The sequence below is a fragment of the Schistocerca cancellata genome, chromosome 8 (genome assembly GCF_023864275.1).
Source record: "Schistocerca cancellata isolate TAMUIC-IGC-003103 chromosome 8, iqSchCanc2.1, whole genome shotgun sequence".
Taxonomy (NCBI): domain Eukaryota; kingdom Metazoa; phylum Arthropoda; class Insecta; order Orthoptera; family Acrididae; genus Schistocerca; species Schistocerca cancellata.
The window spans coordinates 57,750,729-57,778,575 of NC_064633.1; the positions used below are offsets into that span (position 1 = coordinate 57,750,729).

Here is a 27,847-nt window from a genome sequence, read left to right on the forward strand (position 1 = left end):
CTTTCTTGTAGACAACCGTGTCATCTGCAAATAGCCTCACGGAGCTACCGATGTTGTCAACTAAGTCATTTATGTATATTGTAAACAATAAAGGTCCTATCACGCTTCCTTGCGGTACTCCCGAAATTACCTCTACATCTGCAGATTTTGAACCGTTAAGAATGACATGTTGTGTTCTTTCTTCTAGGAAATCCTGAATCCAATCACAAACCTGGTCCGATATTCCGTAAGCTCGTATTTTTTTCACTAAACGTAAGTGCAGAACCGTATCAAATGCCTTCCTGAAGTCCAGGAATACGGCATCAATCTGCTCGCCAGTGTCTACGGCACTGTGAATTTCTTGGGCAAATAGGGCGAGCTGAGTTTCACATGATCTCTGTTTGCGGAATCCATGTTGGTTATGATGAAGGAGATTTGTATTATCTAAGAACGTCATAATACGAGAACACAAAACATGTTCCATTATTCTACAACAGATTGACGTAAGCGAAATAGGCCTATAATTATTCGCATCTGATTTATGACCCTTCTTGAAAATGGGAACGACCTGCGCTTTCTTCCAGTCGCTAGGTACTTTATGTTCTTCCAGCGATCTACGATAAATTGCTGATAGAAAGGGGGCAAGTTCTTTAGCATAATCACCATTAAACACAGTAGCTGATTTTACAATGGCAAGAAAATTTCAGAAGTGAAACACTAATGTATTCTTTGCCTTTTTCCATTTCTGCGGAGTGCCTTTTTGACACACGGCATTTTGGTCAAATTATCTGCATGTTGACAGTGAGTTGGCTTCATTTCATCAAAGTACTATAACCATTATGCCTGATAATCTGCACCAGAATGTCAGTTCTGACGTCACGGTTGACAATGGAAGTAAGACTAAATAAACATCAAGACACGTTCATAGGATTTGTCGACCTATAAAAAGCGTTCGTTAACGTCAAACGGTGCAAGATCGAAGAAGCAATGATGGAGTTAAGAGAAAGGTTCAGGAGTGAAATTAAAATTCATGGTGGGAGGATATCAGTGATACGATTGACTGATGACATTGCTATCCTCAACGAAAGTGATGAAGAATTACATGATCTGCTGAATGGAATGTACAGTCTAATGAGTACAGAACACGGATTGAGAGTAAATCGAAGAAAGACGAAAGCAATGAGAAGAAGAAAAATGAGACAAGCGAGAAACTTAATATCAGGACTGATAGTCACGATGTATATGAAGTTACAGAATTCTACTCGCTAGGCAGCAAAATAAACAATGAGAGACGGAGCAAGGAACAGACTAGTAAACATAGGCCTTAATTTGACGAAGAAAATCGTGAGAATGTACATCTGGAGCAAACAGCATTGTATGGTAGTGAAACATGGACTGTGGGCAAACCCGAACAGAACAAAATCCAAGCATTTGAGATTCGATACTACAGACGAATGTTGAAAATTAGGTGGACTGATAAGATAAGGAATGCGGAGGTTCTGCTCAGAATCGGAGGGGAATGGAATATTTGGAAAATATCTACAAGACGAAGGGACATATGGTAGGACATCTGTTAAGACGTCAGGGAATTATCTCCATGGTACTAGAGGCAACTGCAGAGGGTAAAAACTGTAGAAGACAGAAATTGGAATATATACACCAAGTAATTGAGGACGTAGGTTGCAAGTGCTCCTCTGAGATGAAGAGGTTGACACAGGAAATGAGCCGGCCGTTGCGGCCGAGCGGTTCGCTTCAGTCCGGAACCGCGCTGTTGCTACGGTCGCAGGTTCGAATCCTGCCTCGGGCATGGATGTGTGTGATGTCCATAGGATACTTAGGTTTCAGTAGTTCTAAGTCTAGGGGACTGATGACTTCAGATGTTAAGTCCCATAGTACTCAGAGCCATTTCAAACATTTTGAACCACAGGAGATGAATTCGTGGTGGGCCACATCAAACCCGTCAGAAGACTGATGAAGACAAAAAAAGAAATTTACTTGTAGTTCTATAAAAATCGTTGAACGTTAAACTCGACAACGAGAAGACAAATTCGTCACTACGTTGTTACTTCGCGAGTCGGTGTTTTTTTTTTATCCAGGCAGCAGTTCAGCTGATCTCACAAAAGAGCGCACAAACTGAGTAAAAGCAGAAAGAGATGGAGTGGCTCTCGGACTCTAAGGCGGGAACACCGGGTCCCTAGTTTTATGTGATTAATTTGGTCCATTCGAATGTATTTTATGTAAATATCAACTGAATATACACATAAAATTTGTACATATATGTTATAGTTTTATCTGAAATTGGATCTCTTAAAATACAGGGTTATTACAAATGATTGTAGCGATTTCACAGCTCTACAATAACTTTATTATTTGAGATATTTTCACAATGCTTTGCACACACATACAAAAACTCAAAAAGTTTTTTTAGGCATTCACAAATGTTCGATATGTGCCCCTTTACTGATTCGGCGGACATCAAGCCGATAATCAAGTTCCTCCCACACTCGACGCAGCATGACCCCATCAATGAGTTCGAAAGCATCGTTGATGCGAGCTCGCAGTTCTGGCACGTTTCTTGGTAGAGGAGGTTTAAACACTGAATCTTTCACATAACCCCACAGAAAGAAATCTCATGGGGTTAAGTCGGGAGAGCGTGGAGGCCATGACATGAATTGCTGATCATGATCTCCACCACGACCGGTCCATCGGTTTGTAGCAATTGTAAACGGTAAGGCCTTTTCCGTAAGATTTTCCAAACCGTCGGCTGAGGTACGTTTAGCTCCCTGCTTGCTTTATTCGTCGACTTCCGCGGGCTACGCGTGAAACTTGCCCGCACGCGTTCAACCGTTTCTTCGCTCACTGCAGGCCGACCCGTTGATGTCCCCTTACAGAGGCATCGAGAAGCTTTAAACTGCGCATACCATCGCCGAATGGAGTTAGCAGTTGGTGGATCTTTGTTGAACTTCGTCCTGAAGTGTCGTTGCTCTGTTATGACTGACTGATGTGAGTGCATTTCAAGCACGACATACGCTTTCTCGGCTCCTGTCACCATTTTGTCTCACTGCGCTCTCGAACGCTCTGGCGGCAGAAACCTGAAGTGCGGCTTCAGCCGAACAAAACTTTGTATTTCTACGTATCTGTAGCGTGTCGTGACCATATGTCAATGAATGGAGCTACAGGGAATTTATGAAATCGCTTCAATCATTTGTAATAGCCCTGTAGTACCGAAAGTTGTGGATATTTAACGACTGTCTCCAACTACCTGCAGCCGACCACCGCGTCTGGTTGATCACATGCACGGCGTTCCGCTGCCACTGTGCTGCCAACTGCAGCCGCTACTCACTCACCGCTCTCCAAGCCGGCCGAAGTGGCCGAGCGGTTCTGGGCGCTCCAGTCTGGAACCGCGCGACCGCTACGGTCGCAGGTTCGAATCCTGCCTCGGGCATGGATGTGTGTGGTGTCTTTAGGTTAGTTAGGTTTAAGTAGTTCTAAGTTCTAGGGGACTTATGACCACAGCAGTTGAGTCCCATAGTGCTCAGAGCCTTTTGAACCGTTTGAACCGCTCTCCAAATGCGTCCACGACCAGGCACACAACACTTTTGACCTGTAACCTCCCCCTCACTTAACGACCTTAATGACAGTGAAAAATTAAACCGCGTGTACCTAATGGAAATTTGGGAAAAGCAATCGTCACCGAGGTTAATTTGTCGGTAAAGAGGAAGGAAAGGGTTACATCTAAATGAAAGGAAAATTTCTAATGAAACTGGTGGAAATTAATTTTGAAAAAGGGGTAAAGTTAATAGAGAAAGTAAATGTGCGGCCGTTACGTTAACAGTTAACTAGTGGTAATTAGATATTTGAGGTTTGGGGGAAATTACGGTCGCCAGTCCTAAGCACAATTACTATTGTAACTGAAAAAGAAAGGTTATTACACATATAATTAGCACTAGAAGCGTGGCAACTGAAGGTTGACACGTGTAGTGTGAAAACTGAAAGTTTGTCAGAAGTAATAAATTTCGCTACACTCTGACTTAATTTAGCAAAAGAATTAATAAAACAGGAAAATCGAAAGTTAATTTAGTGACTGAAGTTAATAGTGAGCTTTCTTTCTGAAGCTCATCGAAATTCAGTAAAATACGGTTAGTCTTGGACTACCTCAACAATCATTTCAAAAGCTACTTGAATCTACGCAATTTAGAAATAAGAGATTTAACTTTGAACTTGAATTAAATGGTTCTGAACAATTAACAATAGTAAAATTTAGTACGTACCAAGCTGAGCTGCAGTCACAGGTAAGCTAAAATACGGTAACAAAACTCACACTCTTAATTTGTGCTTGTGTAATCTGAATATTGTAGCCAGTTATGAATACTTTAACTGAACTTTGAAATTAAAGCAGTGAAATAGAATAATGTTGCTTTAATGCTGACATTTGAGTTTCAACGACACTCGGGTTCGTTCAGGAAAAGGAAGGGATCCTGCTTGGTAATGCAATTCGGACAACGAGCAACAAAGGTTCATGCTAAGTTGCTGTAATTTTGATGCAACAATTTTAAAAGTTTGAAAAGCTGAGGTCTGCCATACAGTTCTAAGACTTTACGTGCTTCCAGTCTTCCTTGTTGGTTGATTGAAGGTTTGAAGCCGTCGATCGAGGAGGTGGCGACAGTCACTCATTGTCGGCCGTCGCTGTTGCAGAAGCTGGATGTTGGCGCGCCTTCTTCTCGACACGGTCACGAGACGAAACGGGCTCTTGATGTGCGCCAGCCAATGCTTCCCGTCCGCGACACCATGTCAGAAACTATCATCGCAAGTCGAGCGCAATTACATGCTGCCAAACCCCGAAAGCGCGGCAACTCGCGGGAGCAACTCCTCCACTCGTTACTCCAGCCAGACTCTCTCTCTCTGCCCGCGCTCCACGCGACAGAGTTAACCCTACCAAAGATCCTACACACTTTTATTCTTCACACGACCTATCGATGTAATCGTTCGATAGCAGTTTTCCCTAGGCAAGACCCAGCGTAAAAATACAAATAATATTTACGAAACAAACCAATTATACATCGACATAAAAGCATATATATATATATATATATATATATATATATATATATATATATATATATATATATATATATATACAAATAGTAAAACAATTACAATATGTAAAGACACAGAAATGTCATACACTCCTGGAAATGGAAAAAATAACACACTGACACCGGTGTGTCAGACCCACCATACTTGCTCCGGACACTGCGAGAGGGCTGTACAAGCAATGATCACACGCACGGCACAGCGGACACACCAGGAACCGCGGTGTTGGCCGTCGAATGGCGCTAGCTGCGCAGCATTTGTGCACCGCCGCCGTCAGTGTCAGCCAGTTTGCCGTGGCATACGGAGCTCCATCGCAGTCTTTAACACTGGTAGCATGCCGCGACAGCGTGGACGTGAACCGTATGTGCAGTTGACGGACTTTGAGCGAGGGCGCATAGTGGGCATGCGGGAGGCCGGGTGGACGTACCGCCGAATTGCTCAACACGTGGGGCGTGAGGTCTCCACAGTACATCGATGTTGTCGCCAGTGGTCGGCGGAAGGTGCACGTGCCCGTCGACCTGGGACCGGACCGCAGCGACGCACGGATGCACACCAAGACCCTAGGATCCTACGCAGTGCCGTAGGGGACCGCACCGCCACTTCCCAGCAAATTAGGGACACTGTTGCTCCTGGGGTATCGGCGAGGACCATTCGCAACCGTCTCCATGAAGCTGGGCTACGGTCCCGCACACCGTTAGGCCATCTTCCACTCACGCCCCAACATCGTGCAGCCCGCCTCCAGTGGTGTCGCGACAGGCGTGAATGGAGGGACGAATGGAGACGTGTCGTCTTCAGCGATGAGAGTCGCTTCTGCCTTGGTGCCAATGATAGTCGTATGCGTGTTTGGCGCCGTGCAGGTGAGCGCCACAATCAGGACTGCATACGACCGAGGCACACAGGGCCAACACCCGGCATCATGGTGTGGGGAGCGATCTCCTACACTGGCCGTACACCACTGGTGATCGTCGAGGGGACACTGAATAGTGCACGGTACATCCAAACCGTCATCGAACCCATCGTTCTACCATTCCTAGACCGGCAAGGGAACTTGCTGTTCCAACAGGACAATGCACGTCCGCATGTATGCCGTGCCACCCAACGTGCTCTAGGAGGTGTAAGTCAACTACCCTGGACAGCAAGATCTCCGGATCTGTCCCCCATTGAGCATGTTTGGGACTGGATGAAGCGTCGTCTCACGCGGTCTGCACGTCCAGCACGAACGCTGGCCCAACTGAGGCGCCAGGTGGAAATAGCATGGCAAGCCGTTCCACAGGGCTACATCCAGCATCTCTACGATCGTCTCCATGGGAGAATAGCAGCCTGCATTGCTGCGAAAGGTGGATATACACTATACTGGTGCCGACATTGTGCATGCTCTGTTGCCTGTGTCTATGTGCCTGTGGTTCTGTCAGTGTGATCATGTGATGTATCTGACCCCAGGAATGTGTCAATAAAGTTTCCCATTTCTGGGACAATGAATTCACGGTGTTCTTATTTCAATTTCCAGGAGTGTATATTCAGGTAACAAAAATAAGGAAAACAAATTTTAGTACAATAGATGGAAATAGGAGGATATGCATTTCCGGCGTTACAGACCCATATCACTGACGTCAATATGTTGCGGAATTTTGGATCGTGCTTTACTCTCGCGTATTGCGACGTATGTGCAGAACGAAATTCCCGCCTACAGGAAGCAAGGCGGACGCCACAAACAATGACCGTGCGAAGCTCGGCTCGCTCTGTTGGTCCACGAGTGCCGGGAATCTGATGCCGCTCCCCACACTGAGGCCGTGTTCCCTGACTTGCCGAAGGCGTCCGATGTAGTTGCGCTCTGTCGCCTTATGAACAAAACACAAGCGTACGGCGTATCAGCTCCACTTTCTGATTTCACTGAACAGTTACGAGCAAATAGAACACAGAAATCGATTCTAATTGAAAAATATTTTCAGAGGTAAAAGTAACTTCTGACGTACCTCAGCGGAGAAATATAGCACCATATATTTTCACAATATATGCAAGTGATCTTCTGCACAACATCGGAGGTTGCATGAGGCTTGTCGCGGATGATGCTGTTATACAAGGAGAAGTCAAAGCGCTAGGAAACTGTAATGAGATGCCATAATACTTGCAGAATGTCAGTGCTTGCTGCAACGTTAGTATCAACGAATGCCTTGTATTGCGCATGAATAGGCGGAAAGACGCTTTACTGCATGATTACACAATTCTAGAACAATCATTGGAAGTAGCCACGTTCACTACATACCTGAGAGTACAGAGCGACTTAAAGTGGGAAGACCGTAAAAAACTAATCGCAAATCTGTCAACGCCAGACTGAGGTTCACTGGAAGAATTCTCAGGAAGTGTAGACCACCCACGATGTGTTCAAATGTGTGTGAAATCTTATGGGACTTAACTGCAAACGTCATCAGTCCCTAAGCTTACACACTACTTAACCTAAATTTCCTAAGGACAGACACACACACTCGTGGCGAAGCGAGGACTCGAACCTCCTCCGGGACCAGCCGCACAGTCCATGACTGCAGCGCCTAAGACCGCTCAGCTAATCCCGCGCAGACCACCCACGAAGGAGGTAACTTGCAAGACCTTCGTTCGACCAATACTTGAATACTGCTTATCAATCTAGTTTTCGCGAGCGACTGCATTGATAGAGGAAACACCAAGATTCAAATAAGAGCAGCGCGTTTCGTCACAGCTCGTTTAGTAAGCGCTAAACCTCATCCAACTCCAATGGCAGCTGCTAGAAGGGTGCCACCACACCACGGTGTGGTTACCTGTTAAAATTCAGGTAATGTACGATCCTAGGAGAGTCAATCATTACATTGCTTTCTCCTCCTACGTATATCTCGCAGAGAGACCGCGGTGGTAAAATTAGAGAGATTGGAGCGTACATAGAGGTTTACCTACAACCGCTATACTGTGTACATCATAACGATAAATCTGATGTAAACATTACGCCGTGTAATACGTTTCCTATAATGTATGTCTATGGTCACAATCTTTTTTTTTTTTTTTTTAACAGATTACCGGTTCCGGTCTTTAATGACCATCATCAGATCTGTTTCATAAAAACAAAGTCCTAATATAATGCTGCCATATAAGGACTTTGTTTTTATGAAACAGATCTGATGATGGTCATTAAAGACAGAAACCGATAACCTGTTAAACAAAAAATATTGTAACCATAGACGTAAATTAAAGGAAACTTATTACATGTAAGGGTCACTGTGTTTTTTTTCGCGACGATGTCGCAGCTTGTGAAATTACGCCATGTATTCTTCCGCGTTTGGTTAAATCACATTGGATTTCGTTTCAAGTGGAGCGGAAGCCAAGCTGTATCCAGTACAGTCAAGTACGATCATAAGGACACGTTTTATGCTGTTTTACACGCTTATAGGCTGAACAATAATGCAGGACAACAGCTTTACCAGCGCATTAAACTTCGGCAGCAGTGGCCAGCCAGCTGGTTCAGCTAACCTGCAACGACGTGAGCAGTTGCAGTTCAGACGTAAAAAGAGACGAGCGAAGAAACAATATAGCTTGGAATGTCATTTAATTTTTTAACAGGATGAAATAATGTTCGGCAGAACTCCAGCACTACCGCACGCTTCTTAGGTGACCAGATGGAAAGCATAAAATGTTGTCACCTAACACAGTATTATATTTACAAACAAGAGAGATGAAAATTCCTAACTTACATACAGGGTAATTTTTCTGAGCTAGCTATGTCTGATGCAAAAGCATCCTCAGGGGTTTCACTGAACTGTTGAATACTGAGCCACTGAAGGTATTAATGACAGTCAGTCGTCTGGTAATCTCTTGGCTCTTTCCTTATCCAAATTCGAAAAACACGTTTCAGTTCTGGAAGTTCAAATGGCTCTGAGCACTATGGGACTTAACATCTGAGGTCATCAGTCCCCTACAACTTAGAACTACTTAAACCTAACTAACCTAAGGACATCACACACATCCATGCCCGAGACAGGATTCGAACCCACGACCGTAGCGGTTGCGCGGATCCAGACTGAAGCGCCTAGAACCGCTTGACCACTGTGGCCGACAGTTCTGGAACTGTCATCTGATACATTGATAACGAGTCGATCAACAAGAGAATCCACTAAACCAACCAGGCACCGCATTTTCTCCTTTTATGGCGGTGCCGTTTTATATCCCGCCGGCGTTCGGTAGTGACGTGAAAAATCACCGTACGTTAGTTCCACTACGCCTGTCAGCTTAACGGTCATGTTATTTCTCGGGCCAGATCCCTTAACTTGGCTCCTCATCAGTTCTGTTGGGTTCATATTGTAATGATGACAGTGTTGGGTAAAAATACAACATTTGTACGGTGTTTTCGATGTTGTTCTTCATGTTTCTACGGCACTTTTCACTCTGGTTCGTGTGAGACATCTGTGGTATAAACGAATGGACATAGTCCTAAGTAAAGCGTATTTGATTTTTCATTATTGCCCTAAAATTACATTGTTAAGCTTTCTTAATTCAGGCAATATTTTTTAACAGTCTTTCATTAACTATGGGTAATTAATGCTTTATATTTAAATGGAAGGAGGAGTTTCGCGTGAAATATGCAATTAGAAACAAGAAGACGTGCGTTAGTCATATAAAATGACAAAGAATTTTACAATTACGAGATGTAGATATTTCAAATTGAACGAACAAAATGACTAAGGCGAGACCTGAACCAGAGATCCATGAACTGCACACAGTTTAACAGTTACTACTCTACCAATTCCGCTATACATCGAGTGCATGTTTCTACTCAACTGTATCGAATACATTCTATCGGAAAACTTCAAAGCTGATTTTTTTCTGTAGACTTATGAAAAATATTAAGAACAACCTATTTCTCGGCACTTTTTGAGCAGTGTTCCACACCCATGTTTCACTATGGAAGAAGAAGTAGTCCGTCATTTTGAACCTGCGTATTAACAGTGCGACAATCGGAGTACTGTACTGTACTGTAACTGTACACGATTTATGAAATAAAAACTACATAGCTAAAGCGTGATTAAGAATAACGTTGATGGCTGTTAATACATTAGAATATCTTAAAGTTTAATTTAACGTAATCTATCTAATACATAAGTAGGACCTACTTCCAAGAGCGTAACAACACTGGTGTGCGTGCGCTACGGCTTCTGAGCAGTCATCGTGTTTGCGTTCGTTTACATCAAGTTTTTATTCTTATAATGAACGGAGACAGCAGCAGAGGGTGACACTGGTGTGTGCACAGAGGGCTCTTCGGCACACGCCGTAAGGTGGCTGCCGGAGTTCAGGTGTAAAAGCAGGAGTACACTGAAGCGCCAAAGAAACTGGTATAGGTATGCGCATTCAAATACAGAGATATGTAAACTAGCAAAAAACGACGCTGCGGTAGGCAACGCCTACACAGTGTGATTCAGGAAGATATGCAAATATTTTAATATGTTATTCTACGAGTAAAACAAAAGAAAAAATCTCATACAAAGATAGGTTTAGTTACGGAGTTACGACTAATAAAAGATTTTGCCTGAAATTTAGTAACTTCGCTAAAGTGAAGCCATTGCAAAACTGTACGAGGTCAAAGTAAATCACGATTTCCACTTATTTTGTTGTTATCGGTCTGCTGGATCTAATAAAACGTGACCCAGACGTGTATCTGCAGTAGTTTTCCAGAACGTCCATAGAAGCAAAGATTATTATACAACTGAATTTGTTTACTTTCGATTAGGAATTTAGAAACGTTTATGTTATTGTTGTCAACCGTTAGTGAATAGTTTCAGTCGTTTCCTAACCTTGAAACGAGTTAGTTTTCTGTATTGTTGAGTGAAAGAACACAATAACAACAGTGTATTTAAGTGAAACCACATAGTACTGTGGTAGTTTGTAGATTATTTATGAAATAGGTATGCCTTTCAAATTTGCGGCAGAGGAATACGCCGATATGGTGTTTATTTATGGCAAATGTGATGGTATTGCTACGTCTGCAGTTAACGAATATCACGCACGTTATCCAACTCGGAGGATTCCGAGTGCACGAACCATTAGTGGAGTATTTCGAATGTTACGGGAGACAGGTTCTCTACCTAGCGTTCATAATAAGTACAAGCGCTGGATAAGTGAAGACTATGATAAGGATATTATGGATGGTGTTCAACGTAGCCCGGGTACCAGTACACGACGTACCTCTCAATGATAATGCATTTCACAATCTAACATATGGCGTACACTGGAGTACACTAATCTGTATCCTTGTTGTTGTGGTCTTCAGTCCAGAGACTGGTTTGATGCAGCTCTCCGTGCTACTCTATCCTGTGCAAGCTTCTTCATCTCCCAGTACCTCCTGCAACCTACAACCTTCTGAATCTGCTTAGGGTATTCATCTCTTGGTCTACCTCTACTATTTTTACCCTCCACTATACCCTCCAATCCTAAATTGGTGATTCCTTGATGCCTCAGAACGTGGCCTACTAACCGGTCTCTTCTTTTAGTTAGGTTGTGCCACAATTTCCTCTTCTCTCTAATTCTATTCAGTACCTCCTTATTACTTGCGTGATCTACCCATCTAATCTTCAGCATTCTACTGTGGCACCACATTTCAAAAGCACCTATTCTGATCTTGTTTAAGCTATTTGTCGTCCATGTTTCACTTCCACACATGGTTACACTCCATAGAAATACTTTCAGAAAAGACTTCCTGACACTTAAATCCATACTCGATGTTAACAAATTTCTCTTCTTCAGAAATGCTTGCCTTGGCGTAGCCAGTCTACATCATCCTCTCTACTTCCACCATCATCAGTTATTTTGCTCTCCAAATAGCAAAACTCGTTTACTCTCATTTCCTAATCTAATACCCTCAGTATCACCCGACTTCATTCGACTACATTCAATTATCCTCCTTTTGCTTTTGTTAATGATCATCTTATATCCTCCTTTCAAGACACTGTCCGCTCCGTTCAACTGCTCTTCCAGTTCCTTTGCTGTCTCTGACAGAATTACAATGACATCGGCAAACCTCAAAGTTTTTTATTTCTTCTCCATGGATTTTAATTCCTGCTCCAAATTTTTCTTTTGTTTCCTTTACTGCTTGCTCACTATACAGATTGAATAACATCGGGGATAAGCTACAACCCTGTCTCACTTCCTTCCCAACCACTGCTTCCCTTTCATGTCCCTCGACTCTTATAACTGCCATCTGGTTTCTGTACAAATTGTAAATAGCCTTCCGCTCTCTGTATTTTACCCCTGCCACCTTAAGAATTTGAAAGAGATTATTCCAGTCAACATTGTCGAAAGCTTTCTCTAAGTGTACAAATGCTAGAAACGTAGGTTTGCCTTTCCTTAATCTTTCTTCTAAGATAAGTCGTAAGGTCAGTATTGCCTCCCGCGTTCCTACATTTCTACGGAATCCAAACTGATCTTCCCCGAATTCGGTTTCTACCAGTTTTTCCATTCGTCTGTAAAGAATTCGTGTTAGTATTTTGCAGCCATGACTTATTAAACTGATAGTTCGGTAATTTTCACACCTGTCGACAGCTGCTTTCTTTGGGATTGGATTTATTATATCCTTCTTGAAGTCTGAGGGTATTTCGCCTGTCTCATACATCTTTCTCACCAGATGGTAGAGTTTTGTCATGGCTGGCTCTCTCAAGGCTATCAGTAGCTCTAATGGAATGCTGTCTACTCCCGGGGCCTTTTTTCGACTTAGGTCTTTCAGTGCTCTGTCAAATTCTTTGCGCAGTATCGTATCTCCTGTGTCATTCTCATCTAAGTCCTCTTCCATTTCCATAATATTGTCCTCAAGTGCATCGCCCTTGTATAAACCCTCTATATACTCTTTCCACCTTTCTGTTTTCCCTTCTTTGCTTAGAACTGGGTTGCCATCTGAGCTAATTCATGCAAGTGGTTCTCTTTTCTCCAAAGGCAGTATCTACCTTACCCGTAGTGATATATGCCTCTACATCCTTACATTTGTCCTCTAGCCGTCCTTGCTTAGCCATTCTGTACTTCCTGTCGATTTTATTTTTAAGACATTTGTATTCCTTTTCGCCTGCTTCATTTACTGCATTTTTATATTTTCTCCTTTAATCTATTAAATTCAGTATTTCTTTTGTTACCCAAGGATTTCTACTAGCCCTCGTCTTTTTACCTACTTTATCGTCCGCAGCCTTCACTATTTCACCTCTCAAAGCTACCCATTCTTCTTCTACTGTATTTCTTTCCCCTATATTTGTCAATCGTTGCTTAATGCTCTCTCTGAAACTGTGTACAACCTCTGGTTCTTTCGGTTCATCCAGGTCCCATCTCTCTAAATTCGTACCTTTTTGCAGTTTCTTCAGTTTTAATCTAGAGTTTATAACCAATAAATTGTGGTCAGAGTCCACTTCTGCCTTTGGAAATGTCTTAGAATTTAAAAACTAGTTCCTAAACCTCTGTCTTACCATTATATAATCTATCTGAAATCTTCCAGTGTTTCCAGGCCTCTTCCACGTATACAACCTTCTTAACAAGAGTCTTATACCAAGTATTGCAAGTTATGCTCTGCGCAAAATTCTACCAGGCGGCTTCCTTTTTATTCCTTACCCTTAGTCCATATTCACCTACTACTTACCCTTCTGTTTCTTCCCCTACTATCGAATTCCAGTCTCTCATGTCTATTAAATTTTCATCTCCCTTAACTATCTGAATAATTTCTTTTATCGACATCATATGCTTCTTCGATCTCTTCATCATCTGCGGAGCTAGTTGGCATATACACTTGTACTACTGTGGCAGGCGTGGGCTTCGTGTCTATCTTGGCTACAATAATGCGCTCACTATGTTGTTAGTAGTAGCTTATCCGTGCTCCAGTTTTTTTTATTCGTTATTAAAACTACTCCTGCTTTACTTTTATTTTATTTTGTATTTATAACCCTGTACTCATCTGTCAAAAAGTCTTGATCCTCCTGCCGCCGAACGTCGCTAATTCACACTATATCTAACTTTAACCTATCCATTTCCCTTTTTAAATTTTCTAACCTACCTGCCCGATTAAGGGATCTGACATTCCACGCTCCGATCCGTAGAACGCCAGTTTTCTTTCTCCTGGTAACGATGTCCTCTTGAGTAGTCCCCGCCTGGAGATCCGAATGGCGGATTATTTTACCTCCGGAATATTTTACCCAAGAGGACGCCATCATCATTTAACCATACAGTAAAGCAGCATTCCCTCGGGAAAAATTACGGCTGTAGTTTCCCCTTGTTTTCTACTAATCGGCAGTTACACAAATACATGTTATTTACTGGTGAGGTACAGTTTACTCGAGATGGAATCCGCCTGCTTAGCTGATTGGGTGCCAGCACAGTAGCTCAAGCGTGTTCGGTCAGAGAGCTGGCTGGTCTCTTTAATTAAATAAAAAAAAACTGAATGAAGAGATCAAAAACGTCGACGGAAATAAGACTCGGTCTTTTTTTTCTGAAGTTGGTATAAACAATTTACATAACGAGCGTGTATGCTATGAAGCAAACCAAGATGCACACATGCAACGCTATTTCCTACAGCGATTTATCATAAACGTGTTGTGTCGTGTGGTACAATCAACACACACTTCATTGGACCATTCATTTAAGACCATTTAAGACCAGAAAATTTTCGCAACTGAGGCGGATGTTTCAATATACACTCCTGGAAATTGAAATAAGAACACCGTGAATTCATTGTCCCAGGAAGGGGAAACTTTATTGACACATTCCTGGGGTCAGATACATCACATGATCACACTGACAGAACCACAGGCACATAGACACAGGCAACAGAGCATGCACAATGTCGGCACTAGTACAGTGTATATCCACCTTTCGCAGCAATGCAGGCTGCTATTCTCCCATGGAGACGATCGTAGAGATGCTGGATGTAGTCCTGTGGAACGGCTTGCCATGCCATTTCCACCTGGCGCCTCAGTTGGACCAGCGTTCGTGCTGGACGTGCAGACCGCGTGAGACGACGCTTCATCCAGTCCCAAACATGCTCAATGGGGGACAGATCCGGAGATCTTGCTGGCCAGGGTAGTTGACTTACACCTCCTAGAGCACGTTGGGTGGCACGGGATACATGCGGACGTGCATTGTCCTGTTGGAACAGCAAGTTCCCTTGCCGGTCTAGGAATGGTAGAACGATGGGTTCGATGACGGTTTGGATGTACCGTGCACTATTCAGTGTCCCCTCGACGATCACCAGTGGTGTACGGCCAGTGTAGGAGATCGCTCCCCACACCATGATGCCGGGTGTTGGCCCTGTGTGCCTCGGTCGTATGCAGTCCTGATTGTGGCGCTCACCTGCACGGCGCCAAACACGCATACGACCATCATTGGCACCAAGGCAGAAGCGACTCTCATCGCTGAAGACGACACGTCTCCATTCGTCCCTCCATTCACGCCTGTCGCGACACCACTGGAGGCGGGCTGCACGATGTTGGGGCGTGAGCGGAAGACGGCCTAACGGTGTGCGGGACCGTAGCCCAGCTTCATGGAGACGGTTGCGAATGGTCCTCGCCGATACCCCAGGAGCAACAGTGTCCCTAATTTGCTGGGAAGTGGCGGTGCGGTCCCCTACGGCACTGCGTAGGATCCTACGGTCTTGGCGTGCATCCGTGCGTCGCTGCGGTCCGGTCCCAGGTCGACGGGCACGTGCACCTTCCGCCGACCACTGGCGACAACATCGATGTACTGTGGAGACCTCACGCCCCACGTGTTGAGCAATTCGGCGGTACGTCCACCCGGCCTCCCGCATGCCCACTATACGCCCTCGCTCAAAGTCCGTCAACTGCACATACGGTTCACGTCCACGCTGTCGCGGCATGCTACCAGTGTTAAAGACTGCGATGGAGCTCCGTATGCCACGGCAAACTGGCTGACACTGACGGCGGCGGTGCACAAATGCTGCGCAGCTAGCGCCATTCGACGGCCAACACCGCGGTTCCTGGTGTGTCCGCTGTGCCGTGCGTGTGATCATTGCTTGTACAGCCCTCTCGCAGTGTCCGGAGCAAGTATGGTGGGTCTGACACACCGGTGTCAATGTGTTCTTTTTTCCATTTCTCATTTTCCCAAGACGTCTAACGGGCGAGACGTACTTACAATTCCTTTAAGAACAAAAGTCCCGCTTGCTCGAGATGTTCCACTTGCTACGCGATTGCAAATGTATTTTCAACATGACGGCGCTCCTCCGTATTTCACCAACACCATTACTACACATTTAAATGAACATTGTTTTCCCCAGAAATGGATTGGTCGTGGTACTACACGGTTGTGACCACCCAGATCGCCCGATTTAACACCAATGGATTTTTGTGTGTGGGGATGATTCAAAGACATAATTTTGAGGAGAAAATCAATACACGTGAGGCATTTTTAACTCACATTATGAATGCAATAAACGAAACTAGCAACAAAATCTGTTCATACACGTGCAGCTAAATGCGTTGAACTCGGTGGAGACGTTTTCGAACATGTATTGCGAATGTGTTGTGAAATTGTGTGTACACTGGACAACTTCCTTAACACTAACCTTTGTTTTTACCGGTTTAACATGAATTCACGTGTGCTATGGTATTAATAAAAGCAGATTATCTGACACATTCATACAGTTTCAGTTAACATTATTACCATCACTTTTCCAAAATCAAATTTTCTACATCTTCTGTTGAAAACTTTGCGCAACTTTATGGAATTTAAAAAACAAATTGGGCCCAGTAGTTAATAAATTAAAACATTTACGAAGTTACTTCGTTGCTTCTCTGGGTGTTCTGGAAAACTACTGCAGATACAAGTCTGGGACATGTTTTATTAGATTCACCAGAACTATACAACAAAATAAAAGGAAATGGTGCTTTATTTGACCTCGTACAGTTTTGCAATGGCTTCATATTAGCGAAGTTGCTAAATTTCAGGCAAAATTCTTTTTTTATTCGTAACACCGTAATTAAACATTTGCGGACCTATGTTTTTATGAACTCTTTTCTTTAGCTTTAAAATATTTCCATATCTTCGTGAATCACCCTGTATAAGCCAAGTGTATGGGGCAGTTGTTAGGTCGGCTACTGCTGCTACAATGGCAGGTTATAAAGAGTTTGAACGTGGTGTTACAGTTGGCGCACGAGAGATAGGACACAGCACACCGAGGTAGCGATGAAGTGGTGATTTTTCCGTACGACCAATACACGAGTGTACAGTGAATGTCAGAAATCCGGTAAATCATCAAACCTCCGACATCGCTGCGACCGGAAAAAGTTAAGAATAGGACCACCGACGATTGAAGAGAATCATTCAAGGTGACAGAATTGCAACCCTTCCGCAAATTGCTGCAGATTTCAGCGCTGGGCCATCAACAAGTGTCAGCGTGTGAACCATTCAACGAAACATCATCGATATGGCCTTTCAGAGCCAAAGGCCCACTCGTGTACCCTTGATGACTGCACGACACAAAACTTTATGCCTCGCCTGGGGCTGTCAACACCGACGTTGGACTATTGATAACTGGAAAAATGTTGCCTGGTCAGACGAGCCTCGTTTCAAATTGTACCGAGCGGATGGACGTGTACGGCTGCGGAGACAACCTCATGAATCCGCGGACCCTGCATGTCAGCAAGGGACTGTTCAAGCTGGTGGAAGCTCTGTAATGATGTGGGTCGTGTGCAGTAGGAGCGATATGGGACTCCTGCTACGTCTAGTTACGACTCTGACAGGTGAAACGTATGTAAGCATCCTGTCTGATTACCTGCATCCATTCAGGTCCATTCTGCATTGCGACGGACATGGTAAATTCCAGCAGGACAATGCGACACTCCCACACGTCCGAAATTGCTAGAGAATGATTCCAGGAACACCCTTCTGAGTTTAAACCCTTCCGTTGGCTACCAAACTCCCCAGACATGAACATTACTTACAATATCTGGGGTGCCTTGCCCCTCGTCATCTTATGGATTTATGGACAGCCCTGCGGGATTCCTGGTGTCAATTCCCTCCAGCACTATTTCAGACTTTAGTCGAGTCCATGCCACGTCATGTTGCGGCATTTATGCATCCCCGTGAGGGCACTACACGATATTAGCAAGTGTACCAATTTCTATCGCACTTTAGTGTATAATCACTCGTTAAGGATTTCCGTCCAACAAGATCACAGTCAACTGTAGTTATCGCTGCAAGCTGGACAAAGAGACTATTGTTTACAGAATATCTTGGTTATACTTACCGGTATTGTTAAATTCCGTTCTTTTTACATTGATATTCCTTCTACAGCCATAAATAATTGTTTCAGCAATGGCAACGTTCGGAGCTGTCCTTCTCGCAATCCTGGCATTCGCTGGTGGTTCGTCTGCCGCGAAGATTTTGGTTATTTCGCCGACCGCTTCGTTCAGCCACCAGTTGCCGTTTCACATCGTGACCAAAGCACTCCTCGAAAGAGGACACCGCGTCACTTTGATGACAACAGACTCTCCAAAGGTAAGGGAAAAAATGAGACCGGTGGGCATATAGTCTACGTTCTTCACAATGGCTGTATTGCAGTGTAAAATCTGCTTATTATGTGCAGAAGAAGTTACTGCGAGTAATGGTAGGTTCAGCTAATACTAGAGGCAGTTAATACGCTTACATCCCACGGAGTGGATTCTAAAAATACAGCGGACCTATTTTGTCAGTCTCTACAGTGAGAGCCACGTATTGAACTGAGTTTAAATTGTTTCACACTGTTCTTCTGCAATTTCACTAGTGTTCCTCATAGTCAGGTAACTTCTTAACGGATTAGACTTCACTTCCTCGACCCAAAATACATACTGTTTGGTCTAAATGATACGGCTCTTGAGCAGTATGTGGCTCATTGCTTCATAAAAATAAAGTAGACGACCTTTTGTGGTGCACTAAGACATGCTAATTTTGTAAGTAGTCAGTTCCACAAGAAAGTGTACGCCGTAATTTCAAATATAACGTCCGAAACGACATCTCTGGAAGTGGCGCCGGATCTGTAATCAATGTGCCTTTTCACAGAGTTTAGATAAACAGTGCGAGAGTTGAATGTTTTGTTTTGTCGGTTGCAGTTTAAAATGAGTGCAAAATATCTGAAGCCTCACAAGGCAGTGTTACTTGTAAATCACCCAGAGGGGCCAAAGTTTTCATATGGAGTAGCTGCTAAAATTCTTAGAAAGTCAAAGACGTTCGTTGCGAAGTGGGTCTAACGATATTTACAGGTTGTAAACGTGGAAGATTTACCGGAGACAGGGCTAACGTCAGCGACAACAAAACCTCAGGACAATGAGAGCATGCGTCTTTTGAAACAGAAACCAGTTCATACTTTGAGTCAGGCGCAAATAAAACAACGGCGGATACGATGCGACGCGATCCGAAACGTCGCAGGTGTCTCTGTACAGCGTGGAAACAAGGCAATGGGGTGTCCACGATGGACTGACCTGCAATGCAAATCCGATCGAAATGTTTGGTCGTATATTAAGACTGAGCTTAAAGGAAAGCCAATATGTACTTCGAAGCAGCTGTCTCAATTAAAATCAGGCTGACACCGAGAGAATATGCAGAAAAACTCGTGAAAGCTCGCCAAAGAGGTGCCAAGCTATAATCGATAATGGTGGAGACTGAATTATTAGGTAATTGTACGACTAGTAATAACACGTGTTTTCGTGTAAACATATATTTATAATAGTGTCTTTTATCACATATGGATAACGGACTACACTTTCTTGTGGAATTGACTGTATATGATACACTCTAAATATATAAGTTGCAAAGAAATTAAATAATGCTATGCCCTGAGAGATTACGTGACTCTAGCGAAAAGTAAAGCTGAGAGAACTGACAACATCCTGTATTCTCATCACTAGACTTTTGACACCTAAGTGCTTCGTCAGTGCTTCTATGCACGGCTCCCACTGTTACTAAAACATAGATTTACAGTCCTTAGATACTTCATAGAGTTTAACAGAGGTGACTTTCAAGTCGATGATGCTAAGCTCGTTTATCGGCTACCTTCATCGGTCGCAGTTGCAGTACACACCGTAAAAGGAGAAGACAAATCTGTGTAATAAAACTGGACAAAGAAATGACTGAGCAGTCTGTCCCACCACTAATTCATATTATTCTGCGCACCTGTGTTGAAGTGAAAAAGCTTCGCCTCTGTAAGTATCCTTCACTCAAACAGTGGTCCGAATACAAGGGCGCATATCGTGTTGCAAGAAACGCTCGAAAATGTAAGAGGTGAATTTCATTGTAAGAATAAAGTCGTAACAAGCGAAAAATTCTAGTTTTTATTGCTGCGATATTCCAAATTTGGATCTGTCCAATAGAAAATTGCCCCATCTTTATTTCCTACCAATCTCTAGAGAAGGCAAACTTATTAACACACTGGACTTGCATTCGGGAGGACAACGGTTCAAAATGCTGTCCACCAATCAAGATTTGGGTGTTTATTGGCCAGTGCTGGAGCGGTGCCTTCAAAGAGGACACTGCCGATTTTCTTCTCCAATCCGAGAAGATGCTTCGTCTGCAATTATTTCGTCGTTCACGTGACGTAGATTCTGATCTCCATTTTTTCCTCTCTTTCCACAAGGCGTTTGATGAGAAGACTGGTGCTCGAATCGCAAAAGAAGTGAATGGGAAATGCTACCAGTAGCAATACGACTATCAAATATCAGGCTGTTTAAAACCAACGACCAAAGATCCAGAGACAAGTTTCTGTTCTTTCTTTATAACGGCAGTCCTGCAGCAGACATAAAAACCAGTACTGACTGTTTAGCCTTCAAAACTGTTGAGCACCGTACTAATGAAAGAGTATTTCTATAACTGATGGCTTGTCCAAAATGAAGGTTTCGTAGTGTCTTTGCACCTCGCACGCGTGTAACTCTGAGGTTTCCTTGCACAAAATGTTTGGAAGAAATAACTTGAGAAAGCGTTTCGAAATATCATACGACGCACTGATTGTAGAGGAAACAACTCAGCAAAAGACAATCAGTAGTAATGTAGAGAAAAAAAAGATTCAAGGTATCTTTCATATGTGTAAGTTACAATTACTGCAACGACCACTAAGGCCTAATACGTCATCGATGATTTCCACACTTGAATGTGTTAGGAACTATCGACATTATTACCTGAATGATTACACTTTACCTGGTAAAATGTCATCATTCTGGTAATCTGTTGTGGCTGTGGACGCTCTCGCAACCTAAATTCTTCAACACCAACGAAAATCCTTCAGCAGGTTGAAAGGAGTCTACTGGGACACATTTATATGTGGCACCCGAATATGATTTTATAAACGATGTATGTCTTTCATAGGCTTTATATCGCTGACTGTAAGACCGCAGACCCTGAGTTACTGCTTCTGATCTGAGATTATTACAGTGTTGAAGTAAGACAGCGCTTGACGCACAGTTGGGTGGGGGAGGGGGTGAGGGGTTGATTTCCGGTCCGGGGAAGAGACCAAACAGTGAGGTCTTAGGTCTCATCGGATTTGGGAAGGTTGGGGAAGGAAGTCGGGCCTGCCCTGTCAAAGGAACCATCCCGGCATTTGGCTGAAATAACGAAAAACCTAAATCAGCTTGGCCGGACGCGGGAGTGAACTGCCGTCCTCCCGAATGCGAGTCCAAAGTGCTAACCAATGCGCCACCTCGCTCGAAGTAGCTGTCTGTGATGGAAATATGATGGAGTAGGCAGTTTTTTTGGTGTGTTGTGCGAAGCCACCAAGTGGTAGATTAATGAAGGTATGTCAATGTTGTTGAACATGGAAGCACAAGTCTTCATGCAAGCAAGGTGAAGATGTTAAATAATTATGATTACTGTTTTTGCCAGCGCGGCGTTAGTATAGACGCATTGGCTGATAATTTTTAATTGTTGAGTAACCCCAGAATGTACATAAACTACACTCCTGGAAATGGAAAAAAGAACACATTGACACCGGTGTGTCAGACCCACCATACTTGCTCCGGACACTGCGAGAGGGCTGTACAAGCAATGATCACACGCACGGCACAGCGGACACACCAGGAACCGCGGTGTTGGCCGTCGAATGGCGCTAGCTGCGCAGCATTTGTGCACCGCCGCCGTCAGTGTCAGCCAGTTTGCCGTGGCATACGGAGCTCCATCGCAGTCTTTAACACTGGTAGCATGCCGCGACAGCGTGGACGTGAACCGTATGTGCAGTTGACGGACTTTGAGCCAGGACGTATAGTGGGCATGCGGGAGGCCGGGTGGACGTACCGCCGAATTGCTCAACACGTGGGGCGTGAGGTCTCCACAGTACATCGATGTTGTCGCCAGTGGTCGGCGGAGTGTGCACGTGCCCGTCGACCTGGGACCGGACCGCAGCGACGCACGGATGCACGCCAAGACCGTAGGATCCTACGCAGTGCCGTAGGGGACCGCACCGCCACTTCCCAGCAAATTAGGGACACTGTTGCTCCTGCGGTATCGGCGAGGACCATTCGCAACCGTCTCCATGAAGCTGGGCTACGGTCCCGCACACCGTTAGGCCGTCTTCCGCTCACGCCCCAACATCGTGCAGCCCGCCTCCAGTGGTGTCGCGACAGGCGTGAATGGAGGGACGAATGGAGACGTGTCGTCTTCAGCGATGAGAGTCGCTTCTGCCTTGGTGCCAATGATGGTCGTACGCGTGTTTGGCGCCGTGCAGGTGAGCGCCACAATCAGGACTGCATACGACCGAGGCACACAGGGCCAACACACGGCATCATGGTGTGGGGAGCGATCTCCTACACTGGCCGTACACCACTGGTGATCGTCGAGGGGACACTGAATAGTGCACGGTACATCCAAACCGTCATCGAACCCATCGTTCTACCATTCCTAGACCGGCAAGGGAACTTGCTGTTCCAACAGGACAATGCACGTCCGCATGTATCCCGTGCCACCCAACGTGCTCTAGAAGGTGTAAGTCAACTACCCTGGCCAGCAAGATCTCCGGATCTGTCCCCCATTGAGCATGTTTGGGACTGGATGAAGCGTCGTCTCACGCGGTCTGCACGTCCAGCACGAACGCTGGTCCAGCTGAGGCGCCAGGTGGAAATGGCATGGCAAGCCGTTCCACAGGACTACATCCAGCATCTCTACGATCGTCTCCATGGGAGAATAGCAGCCTGCATTGCTGCGAAAGGTGGATATACACTGTACTAGTGCTGACATTGTGCATGCTCTGTTGCCTGTGTCTATGTGCCTGTGGTTCTGTCAGTGTGATCATGTGATGTATCTGACCCCAGGAATGTGTCAATAAAGTTTCCCCTTCCTGGGACAATGAATTCACGGTGTTCTTATTTCAATTTCCAGAAGTGTATTTGATAAAAAGGCTAGTTAGATATTTCACTTGTAATGTTTCTAAGATTTGTTAACGGAGCTATAAGGAATTTGATGATTTGCATTTATGTTGAATTAGTGAGGTTAGCTAATAATTGCTGTTTAAATCTAATTTTTTGTGAATTATTTGCGAGTAATGGACTTCAATTGTCGGAACGTTTTGAAAAGACAAACTTAACTTGAAATATAATTTTGCTGAAAAAGAAACTCATTAATGTTTTCATTTATCAGCCACAACAATTTCATGTGCATTTCTAAGTATTATGGCCAGCATTGCACACTGCTGAGCGTTTAGCTAGCATATTTATATTTTTCACGAGAGACCAGAATATATCGCGATACTGCTTTAGAGGTAAAACAATTTAATTTATGTGTTATGTGGACAGGGCCGAAAGTTATCAATTCTGAACAGGTCTAAATGATCAGTGCATAAGGGGCTGAATGTATTTTGCAGTAATTGTACTATTTTATTGGTACTGGGAGTTGCATTGGCCAATCAATTGGTGTAAAAGTTTTGCTAACAACAACACAGAGTAAGCACAGCACTTGCAGCTGCAACACGCTACACGATAATTCGAGTTCAGTACCCATTCCACAAATCAGACATTCACTGAAGGTAATCGTAAAGTTTAAAGTTATTTTTTTATAAAAGAACGTTACAAGACGTAAAATTAAAAAAATTCATGTGAACTTTTACCAAATGAAAAACGTTTTTTAATGTGACACTGTAGTCCAGTAATAACATAAACTATATAATACACTGGCAGAAAAAAATGACAGCACCAAAAACTGATTAATGTAGAGCAACGAAATTTCGGGGAAACGTTTGTCTAGGTAACATATTTAAGTGATTAACATTGCAACATCACAGGTTAGTGTAAACGCGAGATAAGCCATTCCAAATGTGACGTGTTGGTACATTAATAATCGGTGTAAACGCAAGAACGTTGAATGCAAGCATGTAAACGTGCGTGCATCGTGTTGTACAGATGCTGTATGTCAGTTTGTGGGATAGGAATCCATGCCTGTTGCACTTGGTTGGCCGGTCAAAACACGGGCGGTTAACGCTGTTTGTGGATGACGCTGGAGTTGTCCGACGATGTCCCAAATGTGCTCGACTGGGGACAGATCTGGCGATCGGGCAGGCCAAGACAACATGTCGACACTGTAGAGCATATTCGATTACAACAGTGGTAGGCGGGCGAGCGTTATCCTGTTGGAAAACACCCTCCCCCCCCTCCCTTTACACTGCTGTTCATGAATGGCTGCACAACAAGTCAGATAACCCTACTGATGTACAAATTTGCAGTCAGGGTGCGTGTGATGACGAGGAGAGCGCTCCCGTGATCACACAAAATCGTGTAGCAGACCATAACTCTAGGTTTAGGCACAGTGTGTCTGGCACGCAGACAGGTTGGTTGCAGCCCGTCAGCTGGCCTCCTCCTAACCGAGACGCGGCCATCACTGGCACCGAGGCAGAACCAGCTTTCATCAGAAGACACAACAGACCTCTCTTCTGCCCTCCAGTGAGCTCTCGCTCGACATCACTGAAGTCGCAAATGGGGTCAGTGGAATGCTCGGTTCACGGCGTCTGTTCGAAGCTGTCCTTGAAGTGGCAGATCTGTAGCAGTTCGTTGTGTCACTGAGGTGCCAACTGGTGCTCAGATTGCTGATGCAGAAGCAGTACGATGCGCCAGAGTCACACACCGGTAGGGCCACGTGGCCGTCCGGAGCACGGTCTCCTTGCGACTGTACGTTCTGGTGATCATCGCTGCCAGCAGTCATGTACATTCCTGCCAAGTCTTTCGGCGACAACGCTGAAGGAAAATCCAACTTCTAGTAGCCCTGCTACACGACCTCGACCAACACCGTGAGGTGTTGATAATGGGGGGTTGTCGCCTTAAGAGCATTCTTGACTAACGTCAACTCACCACGTCCAGTCTCAGTGGTAACTAACGCTCACGACCGTTACTGCGCGTATTTAAAGTAAATCTGATTTGCATACTCATAGTGGCGCTACTAGGTCCGCTCTCATGCGACTGGCGCGAAATCTGAATAAATATCGCGTTTCAGATGTCGCACAACTTCTTCTTGGTGTTACGATTTTTTTCCCCTTCGGTGTATGGTTCAAATGACTCTGAGCACTATGGGACTTAACATCTGAGGTCATCAATCCCCTAGACCTAGAACTACTTCAACCTAAACTAACCTAAGGACATCGCACTCATCCATGCCCGAGACAGGATTCGAACGTGCGACCGTAGCAGCAGCGCGGTTCCGGACTGAAGCAACTAGAACCGCTCGGCCACAGCGGCATCAATGCAGATGAAGATGATACCTTTAAGCGAGTGCTAGTCACTGTCACTATTTGTAATTTCAAATACTGAACAAATCTCATCGTTTTTAAATCCTTGAAGCACTGGTAAAGAAATGAGAGACGTGATATGAGCTTTACATGCGTAGAAGAAGACTGTTCGCGATTTGAAAAAGGATAGTATTTGGAAGAAAATGGCTCATAATGGAGTAAATAAGAAGATGTAATCTGCACAAAATCCGAGTGGGATTCCAACCGTAGTCTGTGATTCTGTTAAAAATCTATACCAGTACCTTCTCTTGCAGCCAGCAATTCGGAGATATCTGAAACACTTTTTGCCCATTTATGTCGTTTCTTCCTTCTCCTTCTGTGCCGAGGCACTGTTTGGATTGTCGCTGCATACAGAAAGTCACCCTCCTTTCGTTGGGTTCTTCCCCTGCTGAACATGCCTTTCGTGAAGCAGCGAGTAGGGTGTATCGACTAGTGAATTTGTACCAAAAAGCTAGTTGTACTGAACGGATCTGCAGGGTGCACAATATAATTTCTAAGCTACTAAATGAGGTAAAGGTTTTGAATGAAAATTCCGATTATCGATCGTCATTCATTGAATACACATTCAGCTACCAAGTCCACATTAGTTTGTACTTTTGAGCAGAACGTTAAAAACATGTAAGCACAATCACTCGCACCAGTCATCTTACGGTATACACCGTAACATGCTCTCGGAAATATAGACACAGGTTGGCTGTGGATTGATTGCTCGCTCTGTACTCTACAGACTGCTAACTTTGAAGTACTAAATTAACTTTTCATATCTGGGATCCCCCCCATGAACCATGGACCTTGCCGTTGGTGGGGAGGCTTGCTTGCCTCAGCGATACAGATAGCCGTACCGTAGGTACAACCACAACGGAAGGGTATCTGTTGAGAGGCCAGACAAACGTGTGGTTCCTGAAGAGGGGCAGCAGCCTTTTCAGTAGTTGCAAGGGCAACAGTCTGGATGATTGACTGATCTGGCCTTGTAACAATAACCAAAACGGCCTTGCTGTGCTGGTACTGCGAACGGCTGAAAGCAAGGGGAAACTACGGCCGTAATTTTTTCCGAGGGCATGCAGCTTTACTGTATGATTAAATGATGATGGCGTCCTCTTGGGTAAAATATTCCGGAGGTAAAATAGTCCCCCATTCGGATCTCCGGGCGGGGAATCCTCAAGAGGATGTCGTTATCAGGAGAAAGAAAACTGGCGTTCTACGGATCGGAGCGTGGAATGTCATATCCCTTAACCGGGCAGGTAGGTTAGAAAATTTAAAAAGGGAAATGGATAGGTTAAAGTTAGATATAGTGGGAATTAGTGAAGTTCGGTGGCAGGAGGAACAAGACTTCTGGTCAGGTGACTACAGGGTTATAAACACAAAGTCAAATAGGGGTAATGCAGGAGTAGGTTTAATAATGAATAGGAAAATAGGAATGCGGGTAAGCTACTACAAACAGCATAGTGAACGCATTATTGTGGCCAAGATAGATACGAAGCCCACACCTACTACAGTAGTACAAGTTTATATGCCAACTAGCTCTGCAGTTGACGAAGAAGTTGAAGAAATGTATGATGAAATAAAAGAAATTATTCAGATTGTGAAGGGAGACAAAAATTTAATAGTCATGGGTGACTGAAATTCTGGGTGTAGGAAAAGGGAGAGAAGGAAACGTAGTAGGTGAATATGGATTGGGGCTAAGAAATGAAAGAGGAAGCCGCCTGGTAGAATTTTGCACAGAGCACAACTTAACCATAGCTAACACTTGGTTTAAGAATCATGATAGAAGGCTGTATACATGGAAGACCTCTGGAGATACTAAAAGGTATCAGATAGATTATATAATGGTAAGACAGAGATTTAGGAACCAGGTTTTAAATTGTAAGACATTTCCAGGGGCAGATGTGGACTCTGACCACAATCTATTGGTTAAGACCTGTAGATTAAAACTGAAGAAACTGCAAAAAGGTGGGAATTTAAGGAGATGGGACCTGGATAAACTGAAAGAACCAGAGGTTGTACAGGGTTTCAGGGAAAGCATAAGGGAACAATTGACAGGAATGGGGGAAG

General features: G+C 44.3%; 1 protein-coding gene across 1 annotated transcript in view; it reads left to right on the forward strand.

Annotated features, from left to right (window-relative positions):
- LOC126094684 (UDP-glucosyltransferase 2-like) overlaps positions 1–27,847 on the forward strand; it is a 114,823-nt gene that overhangs the window by 12,327 nt on the left and 74,649 nt on the right. The window contains exon 2 of the mRNA XM_049909205.1: positions 18,383–18,567. Coding sequence (XP_049765162.1) covers positions 18,385–18,567 — 183 coding nt within the window. The 5' untranslated portion in view covers positions 18,383–18,384. The remainder of the gene's footprint in view (positions 1–18,382; positions 18,568–27,847) is intronic.